The sequence below is a fragment of the Nyctibius grandis genome, chromosome 1 (assembly GCF_013368605.1).
Source record: "Nyctibius grandis isolate bNycGra1 chromosome 1, bNycGra1.pri, whole genome shotgun sequence".
NCBI lineage: Eukaryota > Metazoa > Chordata > Aves > Nyctibiiformes > Nyctibiidae > Nyctibius > Nyctibius grandis.
In genome coordinates, this window is record NC_090658.1 from 106,255,281 (window position 1) to 106,266,856 (window position 11,576).

The 11,576-nt window shown below is 41.1% G+C and overlaps 1 protein-coding gene across 1 annotated transcript in view; it reads right to left on the reverse strand.

Annotated features, from left to right (window-relative positions):
- The window catches only part of MCPH1 (microcephalin 1), a 129,486-nt gene extending 123,644 nt beyond the window's left edge, over positions 1 to 5,842 (reverse strand). Inside the window, exons 1-3 of the mRNA XM_068411143.1 lie at positions 5,824 to 5,842; positions 3,364 to 3,455; positions 2,269 to 2,387 (exon numbers count right to left, since the gene is read on the reverse strand). Of these exons, the coding sequence (XP_068267244.1) occupies positions 2,269 to 2,387; positions 3,364 to 3,455; positions 5,824 to 5,842 (230 nt within the window). The remainder of the gene's footprint in view (positions 1 to 2,268; positions 2,388 to 3,363; positions 3,456 to 5,823) is intronic.
- Positions 5,843 to 11,576: the final 5,734 nt, after the last annotated feature.

The window sequence follows — 11,576 nt, forward strand, 5'->3', positions numbered from 1 at the left end:
TACTTTTCCTGAAATGACATTTCACAGCATTTCTGACCATTCTGAGAACGTTCCACTCGCTACTGAATGGAGCAGCTGGTTAATCAAGCCATCTTTTTTAGTAACACTAAAACTTTAACTCATATGAGCTCTGCATTATTTGTTTACACAGTTATCAGTTTCAAACTAAGCTTACATTCATACAGGACCACTATTTTACTGGCACAGACTATTCAGTCCTTCCTGTTTATGTTGTCCCAGGGTTCAACAGACTGTCTTCTGCCTACCAAATTTCTGAGATATTGATATACTAGGCATATAGTTTAAAGTCAGGCACTCCAGTTCCCTCATCTTATTACAAAAAATTTTAGCATGTATGCTAGCACAGACTCATTTTAATTTTGAATTTTGTGTTATCTGGGCCTTATTTGAATAATCCTATGACTAGTTAGACTATTCATTACTATTACGTAAGCTTCTACTGCTCTGACCTATATGTTGCTCAAGGATACGAATTCTGTCCAGAGTATACATCAAAGTTGTATGTTCTTGTGTACCTTTTAGCATTAACTTTAAACTAAAAGGCAGAAGAAAAAGATTACCAAGACGTTCAATCATAATTCACAGGAGGCGAATTATGGAGGTGTCCCCTTCCACCCCCTACCCTGCAATAAAATACATCTCTCTCTTTCTTATCTTCTTCTTTCTCATCTTCTAAGCCATATAGCAAGACCTTGCCTTGTCCAGAGCACGATACTAGGAACACTTAAAAAAATACCAGGAAGATACTAGCCACCTCTTTCCTACCAAACAGCTCAAGTTTTCCCTCCAGATTCTTTCTCCTATCTTTTTCTATGTTGCTGGTGTCCAGCAACAGTTAAAGTTTCTTGAGGCTTTTGCAGCTGGATCTCAAAGCTCCATGCTGTCCTCTACAGTATCACATATCCAGCTGTCTCTATGTCTGAGCTTTCTACAGTGTTCATCCATTCAATACCTTCCAGTATTGCAGAGGAGACTCTTGTGGTGCAACTGCTATTGCACAGTAGTCCTCAAAGTTTATAGCTCCTGTGACTAAGTTTTCACTTTCTGTATTTATACACTTAGCCATCTGAAGAGCATATTTAATTTTAGAACCACAGATTCCTACTGAAATGACCATCATTCTCATGCACTCAGATAGCACCAGGTCCCAGAAAGATATATTCACATAAATAAAATTTTTCATCACCTTCATTTTTGAGAACTTAAGGTATTTCTTCCTCAGCGTTAAAGCTGGCTGAGTTGCACAGCTGTAACTTCTATATCCGACATTCTTGAAAAAAAAAAAAAAAAAAGGAAAATACTGCTTCTGCAGAACTGCATGAATTTCTTTTTTGGCTAACAGACTTGCATCACAAGTTTTGTGGTTGTACTGGCCTACATTTAAGTGGCTGCAGAGCTCAGTTTTGCCCCCCTGCATCTTTTTTTTTTTTTTTTTCCTTTGCACTTAGCAGACTTCTATCTATCTCTCCATGCATATTATATTTGGCATAGGAAAAGGCCTCTTTACTTGACTTATATTCTACTTTCCATCAGCACAGCAATTTATCAGTTGGAGTGTTTAAGTCTAACACATGCATATTCTTAAACATTGTGTTTTTCACTTAATCTGAAATCAAAGTTAGGCCTCACAACCACTTTGTAAACTCAGAGAAGCAGCTATGGACTAGCAAATTCTCATGGACTGCTGCTCAGCTGAAATCTGATTTTTTTTTTTTTTTTTTTTTAAAATTTAACTTCTTATGTATGGTAGTTGAGAATCTTCAAGTGGTGCTGTTCTGAACCTGCCAAATGTCTTAAAAGCCAGACTACATATATGGATTTTTTTTTTTTCTTGCTAGGAGATAATCTGTCTACAGGAGTTAAGTAGAAAAACAGTACAATGTCCCTGATGAAACGTGCTTTTTTCATATGAAAATGGAAGAATTCTATTCAACATAAATATCTGGTCTTCACAGCCTATGCATGCCACCTGAGAGCAAAGGAGTGGAACACTGAATGGTTAACAAATACAATACAGAACTACTTTAACACATTCATTTTTCAAGAGGTAACATTTTACCTTTTTATGCAAGTAACATGCTTTATAATAGGAATAATGTCATAGGAAAGTTATCATTTACTCATAGATTTATCACTATTTCAGGTACATAAAAAGAACAGGTACTGTACTTTAGTTTTTAAATAAAACAATACTAGAATCCATTATCTCTGGAATGGGTCACATTCATTATATTCACAAGTACTCACTTCTCCACCCAGAGTACAGAAACTATTTTTACACCCATCTTCTGTGCTTTTCTCCATGTAGCCAAACGTCCGTCTTTGAAAATTACATGGGTCACGTGCTTGTTCAAAGTTTTTGAAACCTGCAGAAGTACACAGAGAGCTCATGTTTAAGTCTGATAATCAGAAAATACTAATGAAACTAGCTAGCATAGTCCATTTTTAACGTATAAACCATCAGTGTAAAAACTTATTCTAAACCTTATGTCAAGGACTTTCCCAACTCCACTCTCATGAGACCCCACCTGGAGTACTACATCCAGCTCTGGGGCCCCCAACATAAGAAGGACATGGAGCTGTTGGGGCAAGTCCAGAGGAGGGCCACAAAGATGATCAAAGGGCTGGAACACCTGTCCTATGAAAACAGGCTGAGAGAGTTAGGGTTGTTCAGCCTGGAGAAGAGAAGGCTCCAGGGAGACCTTCTAGCAGCCTTCCAGTATCTGATGGGGGCCTACAGGAAAGATGGGGAGGGACTTTTTACAAGGGCATGTAGTGATAGGATGAGGGGGAACAGTTTTAAACTGAAAGAGGGTAGATTTAGATTATATATTAAGGAAGAAATTCTTGACTGTGAGGGTGGTGAGACACTGGAACAGGTTGCCCAGAGAAGTTGTGGATGCCCCCACCCTGGCAGTGTTCAAGGCCAGATTGGATGAGGCTGTGAGCAACCTGGTCTAGTGGAAAGGTGTCCCTGCCTGTGGCAGGGGGATTGGAACTAGATGATCTTTAAGGTCTCTGCCAACCCAAACCATTCTATGATCTACACAAGGAGTGTCAAGCAATCAAAACTCAAGTCTCATTAGTCAAGCCAATGCAATGCATGCTAGAGGACTAGAGGAGCCTTTTGTTTTCAAACTTCTTTTCTCTAGGTTACCATTTTCCTGTCTGTCACCAGTAAGAATTTACAGCATGTTTGTCTGTTTTCAGCTCTATGATTATCTTCCTTCCTGCACTTTAAAAACTCATACTACAAAGAAATATACATGACAAGCAGAACAAGCAAGCTAGTTTGTAATTAAGAGCTTTCCTATTCTATTTATTTCAGAATAGTTTCCTTACTTTTGCTCCCATATCAAGAAGTTGCTGTTCAAAGGTTTTCGAGTAATTTTCTGTTCTGTTAGATGACCAAACTTCTACAAATGCGGAAATACCTGGATCAGAAGAGAGAAAACAAACAGGTAATGAAGTATATACTATGGTAAAAATAGTTAAACTGCCTTTCCAACAAAATTTTGCTTTTATACATATTACATTCAGTAGCAAATATAGCTTTTAATAAACTGAGTACCAGATGTTCACAGCAGAATGTTCTTTTTAGAGTATTTCTGTCCCTTAAATTAGTTGTAATGGAACAAACTTGGAAGTTTGACACTAGTTAAACAACTTCTCACTTGGTCTATTTAAAACACACTACCAGCTTAACAAGCAATGCAATATCTTTACATGACTGCTTACCCTTGTCATTATTTAATCACTGCCAATCTTCAGGTTAATGAAAAATTTTAAGACAACTTGTTGTAACACAAGTTACAGAACATAATGAATTAAACATAATGGAATTATTCCTTCCCCAAACCCCTAGAAAACTCTGCAGAAATATTACTTAACAATTTCCAATTGCCTTCAAATACCACCTCATTTATACTGAATCACCCCAAGTTAAGTACATGTCACAAGGGCTAATACTATTTCACATCAGCTGCTTTATGTAACTTTAGGTATATCGCATTTAAGTAGCTTCCTTTATCAACCAGATTAATAATCACTCCAAGGAATGATGTCAGCCTTGTTTGAGAAGGTCTTTAAACACAGAAACCCAGACACATTTGCACAGAGGGATAAGCAAATGAAACTCATAACAATCTCTTCACTAATTTTACTTAGGACAGGCACTAAAGTGACCTACAGCTCCATCGGCCATTCCAGTTTCCCATTCTGAATGATGTTCCAGAAAACTGAACAAATGCCGCTTCACCAAAAGCAACTTTACACAAACTGCAAGACAGACAACTCTCAGAACTCACGAATAAAATCGAAAATCTCAATTTAAAAGGGTCGTCCTTGGCAAACGTTGCTTAATTTTCTTAGTTACTACTTATGTCCTTCTGATTCATCATTACGTAGTGTCATTTGTCTTTTTCCAAATGAAAACCAGAATAACGTTCCAACAGTAGAATTACTTTTATGAAGATTAACCTATTTTTATAATTGCTAGTAATACTTTTAAGATACAAGACAAATATGGAACATAAACCACCTCCTTAGCCAAACCACAGGGAAAACCTTATTATAAGTACTATGACTTCAGATATACATGGGAACTTAAGACAAGTCTACTCCAATGTGCTTTTGATTGTATTCGTTCTACCACTGCACCAGGGCAGCTTTTGCCAAAGTTGCTTTTTTTTCTTGATTGCTCTATTGTGAAAAATATTGCACTTGCATTTTAAAACACAATACCTTCCTCTTATATCAAATATTTCAGAACCTTCATAGTTATAATTCTCCTAGAAAAACAGGTTGAAGCATTTCAGTGAAGGTCAAACTAGAAACTTTGAGGAACATTAATTCAAAGCTGCATGCACCTGCAGTAGGATCAAAGGTATATTTTACAATAATTAGCCAATTTTAGCTAATCAAATATACTCCAATAAAAGACAAGGCACTTTGTAGTTTTTGTAGAGTTGATGGAAGGGAAATAGAGGAAGGGTCTGGAGCATTTTTAGACTAGAAGAGCTCTGAGTAGAGCTCGGTTCTTGTAAAGGGCAACTTATGCTAGAAGGCCTCAGAGAAGGCAGTGATAGCGGGGAAAAACAGCCATCAGAGGGCAACCTAGCGAGGCAGAAATTTAGAACGACGCAGAAGAAACCAGGCAGCATCAAGCCCCGAGTAACCAGGACAGGGAGAGCCGGGCGGGCACCGACGCGCGGCGGCAGAGGGGGGCGGCGGCCGCGCCGGCCAGTGCCGTACCGGGAGCCACCCCAAGGGACAGTCGCTCCCTCCCCTGCCTGAGGGAGGCTTCCAGCCCTGCCCGCCCCCGCAGCCACACACCCCCGCCGGGCCTGAGGCCGGGCAGAACCCGCCTCGCACCGGGGCAAGCCGGGGGCGGTCCAGCTGCCAGGCCCAGCCCCGCAGCGGAGCCCTCGCCGTCCCGCCCCCGTGCCCACGGGAGGATTTCCCACCCACGGGGGAGCCACGCCTCGAGGTCGAGCTGAAGAGTGACCCGTCCCGAGGGCTGGGTACCGTCCCAGACTCGGCGCTGGGCCGCCCCCAGTGAGAGGGCCGGGCGGGGAAGGAGGCGAGCGGCGACCGCGAGCCGGATCTCCCACAGCAGCCCCTCACCCGCCACGCCCAGCTGCTCTCCGCCGGGAAGCACCAGGGAACGGGCCGCAGGGAGATGGGGTGCAGGGGCAGCGCTGTAAAACCGGCCCGCTCAAGCCCGGCGGCTCCCCTCAGCCGCGCCGGGTGAAGCGAGGCCCAGCTGCCGGCCCTATCCCCGCACAGCGGACGAGCCGGTACCTTTCAGGACGGGCTCCATTAGCGGCGCAGCCCAGCGCGGCGCCGAGAGGCTCCGGTACCCGCCACCGTTTAAACCCGCCCCCACGCACCGCCAACGGGCCTGCGCTCTCGTGCTGCGCCCCGCTGCGCCTGCGCGGTGTGACTGGCCTCTGCCGAGGGAGGTGCAGGGCCAGCACGGCCGCGGCGGTGTGGCGGGAGCGGGGGTGGCTTTGCGGTGGTTGAGCGGTCCTGGCGAGTGTGTGAGGGGGAGCCTGCGGGCCGGAGCTGCGACGGTTGGCGTTCGGGCGTGGTGGCTGTAGCAGTCAGGGATACAAAGTAGTTCTGGCGCCCTTAAATCCCTTTTAGAGAGAGGCGTGCTCTGTCCTGCCGGCTCCAGCGGAGCGTAGCGCTCGGGGGGTCTCGAGGCAGCCGAATGCTGCTGAAAACAGTGTTTCGAAAAGCCAAACAATAAATGAATTTTCTGTGTCTGTGTTCGCTCTGAAGAGTCCTCAGGAGGCTTCTCTAAAGAGTTTTACTTTGTAGGAAGGTGCATTAGAGAAGCGGTGTCCTCTGAACTGTGGTGGCTCAAACTGTGGTGTCTGAAGTGAAAAAAACAGAGAAAGCCAACAAAACGGGGATTAACAAATGGGCACGGCCAGGTGGTGTTTACCGAAGCATCCAAAATTACTTGAGGGCAACTGTACTATTAACTTACCCTTATGTGAAATGGCTTTGATGCTAGAAGGCTGGAGTGTAGCAAATGTGATACCAGAGGGAAGTAAGAGAGAGAAAACCTGATGTCTTCCCGGGAAAAACTGGTAAAATTTATAATAAAATACTGGAATTAGTGTGTATAAGGAGATTTACAATGAGAAAGAAGGAACACATCTTTTTTAAAGGAAAATGTTGCTGCACGGCTTTATTATGCAACTCACACAGCTGAGAAGCACAGGCATTGCTATATGGTTGTATAAATCGGTGCTGTTCTGAAATCTTCAATGTGCAATCCTCGTTTCTTTGTCTGACAACACAGCAGAAATGGAAAAACAGAGTTACAAAACAAGGATACTGCATGATTTCCATATGACAAGTAGCTATTAAGACAAAGACTTGTCAGCCTGGAAAAGGAATGGCGGAAGGCAGATGTGCTAGGGTCTCTAAAATCATGAGCACGTGGAGAAGGTAAATGTGGAGCGGTGCGTTCCCAACGAGAACTAGTGGGTATCAAATGAAACTAGCAGGTAGGGGCTTCTCAGAAGAGATGTTTCCACATTGTGCGTCATCAGGCTGTGGAAGTGTGTTCAGAGTGCTGTTAAACCATGTGGTTTCTAGAAGCAAATTAATGAAATCCATCTTAGGACTACCAAAAATGTACAAAACCACCTTTACCTCAGTAAAGCCCTGAATTGCAGATTGCTGGACTCTGAGAAGGTATAGTGAACACTTTGGGTTCTTTTATTTCGTTCTTTGTTTAGTCATCAGATGGAGAAACAGTGCTGACCTAAAAAGGCTTTGGTGTCGCCCATTATGCCCATTCTTACCATCATGGACAAGGTCAAGACTTAAATCTTGACCCCTGGGAGTCTACCAAGCAGAGGGCTATACCAAAGCTATTTAAGATACCTTAATCTAGTATATAATATTTTAGCATTGATACAGTTTGTTTAATTTCCAGGGCCTTAATATGACCCTAGATCTATGGCATGTGTTGAGCATAAGCTCTTGAGTGCTCTGTCTTCTGAACCTGTGACAGACTTCCTTTCACCTATGTATTCACTATGTGAATAAAGTGACCAGTCAATCTATATATATATGTTTGTACATATTTAGTTACCCTTTGTACTTCTGTCAGTATGTTACACAACTCTTTGCTAGGCACTAGTGAAATATTTTTATAAAGGTTCTCGACTCCCTTTTCCTTGAGCAACAGTCTAGTCTAATGCAGTGTCTATGAGGCAATGAGTGTCTGAAGGCAATTCCAGAAACGGAGGTAAGGGAGATTTAAATGTACGCTGTCAGAGAGATTCCGTTCTCAATGCTGTTGGAGATCTTCTGCTCGGTGAGAGCTCTGTTGTGTATGGGGATATAGAAATCATAACACTGAAGAGGCAGCATTTAATCTCTGAAACTCTGGCCCCACTGAAATTAATGCGAGTCTTGTCACTGAGTTAGTGCTTCCTTAGATTCAGAACCGTTTCTGAATTACTGATCATGGGTAGAATAAGTAGCTGTGAGCTTTCAATGGAGTTTGGAAACACACGTAATGAAACTGGGGTGTTCAGGAGTTTAGCAAGCATATAAAATTCTGTTAAGCATGTGTAAATAACATTATTTCAAAACTGGACACACCCACACAATTTCTTTGGATTGGTATGGGTTAGGAAACTGTCTAATGTGACACAGCTAAGATAGTACCACCATAAGAAAATGGTGGTACTATCTATCTTCACCATATCCATGAAAACTACATGTTTTTGTGAGTAGTTTCCGGCTGTGTCGGTGGGGTAATTCAACTCAATCCACATGACCAAAGCTGACACAAACAACAGGATCCTACAGACAGCAGTTCTAATAAAAGTAAAATCTGGAGAGAGGGAAATTTCAGCATAATTAAAATCCATCAATCTGTACATATGTGTCCAGGCATAATACTTAATCCGTGATAGAAGACTGAAGATGTTCAGTAAAAAAAATGAAGGCTGTGTTTGAGCCTTTAACTGAAAAGTAGTAGCAGCTTTTATAGACTCTAAAGGGAAATATGCTGAAATGTAGAATTACACCTGTATGCTCTGATTCTGCACTGGTAGAGACAATGAAGAGTAGTAGCTGCAAGAAGCTGGTACAACTCGCTATCAGAGCAGACTAGGACTACTCATGAGAACATTGGATTTGGGATACTCACCTTTTTTATTACAGAGACAAGTACATACAATACTGAAAGTATCTCATGAATTTACGTTTTTTTCTTAAACTGTACTTAAAAAAGAACTTCACTCTCGAATGGTGACAAAACTTCAGAATTCCACTGGTAGTTAATAGCTATCTGTTCTTGTGACAGTGTTGTCTTGCTGTCCGTTCCTCCTCATCATTTATTGTCCTATAGTACTTACAGAAAGCAGCAATATATTTTTGTAGCTGCTATTTTACCAGTTTGCATACGTTAGGCTGTTTTAGTTGTAGTGACATAATGAACTCCTAAAAATGACAACAAATGGGGCAGAAGTAAACTTACTGTAAGTGCCCTTTTGATGGGCCTGTTTGGCTTGATGATACACAGTTTCATGATGTCTATAAAGCTAGGGAATATAGCATAAACTGTAAGATTGACACGGTTTCTGTACAGTCAGTACTTACTAGGACATACAGGTTATAAAATGCTGCACTGGGAAGAAAGAGTTTTGCAGGTTATATTATGTTGAAAAAGGAAGGACCGGTGAAAGCTACATTTCAGTTGACCCCCTAATCAAAAAGAATTACTAGTCCCAGAGAAGTAATAGTCCTATGAACACGTAAATGTTTCCCAGGCATCCAAATAATCTTGAAAAATTAAAAAAAGCTATAATGCAGTAGTTTTCCGAAATTAAGTAAAATATAAAAAGGAGCTGTATTCTCAAGTATTTGTTTCGTAATTCAAAAGATTCCCTCTCAGCCAGTCCTTAATTGATTGATATAAATTGGAAGTGATTTTTGGGGTGGTGTTTTGTAAGGCTGTAACACAGAGACAAGGTTAATTTCTCAGAACCAGTTCAGATGGTGGGCTATGAATTACTCCCTGAGACTTTGCATTAAGCATGTGAAAGATACCTAGAACAATTAAGGAAGTTTGTTATTATTAAGTATAGTCTAGTTTGTGTATTGATTATTGGGAGGTGTTTGTTTCGTTTGTTGGTTGAGTTTGTGGGCCTGTTTCCAATTTGGACAAACAACAGTTTTAACTTTTTGTATTTTTTTTCATTCTTAAATTTCCAAGTGTGAGTTGTGAGTCCCAGATAAGCTTAAAAAAGTTGAGGTTCATTACTTCCCCTAAAGTAGTAAAACCCAATCAGTCAATCTATGTGTTTAACACCTGAATGCTTGTATACCAAAACATATTTGGAGTTATCTTCTCTGCAATGCTACTTGACCATTATAGATGCAGAGATGGGGAGAAGTGCTTGGAGAAAGTGCAAACTTGCATGTTGTCTTCATGGAGGAAGCCCCAGAAAGCAGCTCTGATTGTCCACATCAACTATCATAGTCTCCTCTGACAAAGCAGACTCCTATTTTCTCAGTAGCCCTAGCAGTTCTTGTCTGTGCCTGTTTCAGTTTGAATGCTGCTTTCTTAAGTAGCACACAGAATTGTACAGTGTTTCAGCTGCCATGTACCATGATGTTAATACTGGACTTTTAGATATATTTTACATAGTCCACCTTAGGATCGTATGTGCCTTTTCTCAGGGCCACATAATTATTCTACAATAGATTAATATTTCCAGCTGATGAGCTCTGACATTGTAGCTGCTTGTTTATTAGTTTGTAATTTCATTGCATTCCGATATGTGAGCTCATCCAATTGTTTCTATATTCCCATCTGCCTCTGTTTTAATAAAGTCTCTGTTCAGGCCATCTGCAAATTCCATTAGCATCCACTTTCTTTATTTCCAAGTTCATCATTAAAATTGTAAGTAAGATGGGATCGTAACTGGATTGAAGACTTAACTGGAGCTGTGACTGAATCTTAACTGCTCATTCAGGATCTCCATTAGAATCTTTAGTTCTCTGTTTGCTGTGACCCATCTTATCCCTATCTACCTTCCCCACTTAAGACTTCTTGAACAAACCCTTTTCTTCTTCATATGCAGTAATAACTTAACATATATCAAATGGTTTATTAAAGCAACATAGATTTGATCTTTGTTACCTTTGTCTAGAAAATAATTTTCTTATGGGAGAGGTATGTGCTAGCATGTTCTCAGGAATCCTAATTTATGCAGTTGACAATATTTGTCCCTTCCCTATGCCATACATTGCCCCTAAGTGCCTTTTCCTTTCTCCTATCCTAATTGGTATAAAAGTCAGCAAAGTTGCTCCTGACCAGTTATCACCAGGTAGACATCTTTGAGCCCAGGAATGGCCACCTCCAGCTGGTTAGAACTGAATTTTGATGACACACAGTGGAATTACAGGCCAGGAAACCAGCTGAAAGTGGTGCTAATATAGCTCAAAATTGGGGCCACACTAGTGAAAGGAAACTCTGACGCTACCATTTTTCGTACCACATAGTAATATGACACACATATGCTGGCAGTAGTTTGTGTTGAACTGTTGTAAATAAGATATAGGAGTCACGCCTCAGTAGTCTCAGAGGCATTCTAGTTTATTGCTTCTCCACAAGCAGAATGCCTCCTGAGATTGCCAACAGTGGCTTGTTTGTTTTCCTGCTTTCCTCCTTTGGCTGGTGCTTAAAAAGGCATGTTTTAGCTTTCTACTTCTGTTCCACAGAACAATGAAAGCTTTTCTGTTTTGCAGAGTAATGCAGTCTAAACAGACAAGGGGAAATTCTTATCTTGTATTTTCCCTGTTTATTTTACTATATATTACGTAGACTGTTACTATATATTAGTAAAACAAGCAAAGAAAAAAATTTGAAGTTTTTTAATGGCCATTGTGAGCAATATTGGGGAAAAAGTTGCATAAACTTGTCAGATGTATGTGTATTCATCATTGTCTAAAACCTTTACTGATAGTCTCACTCCTTATTTGTGTTTGATGGAATGTGGAAAAAATTATGAGGG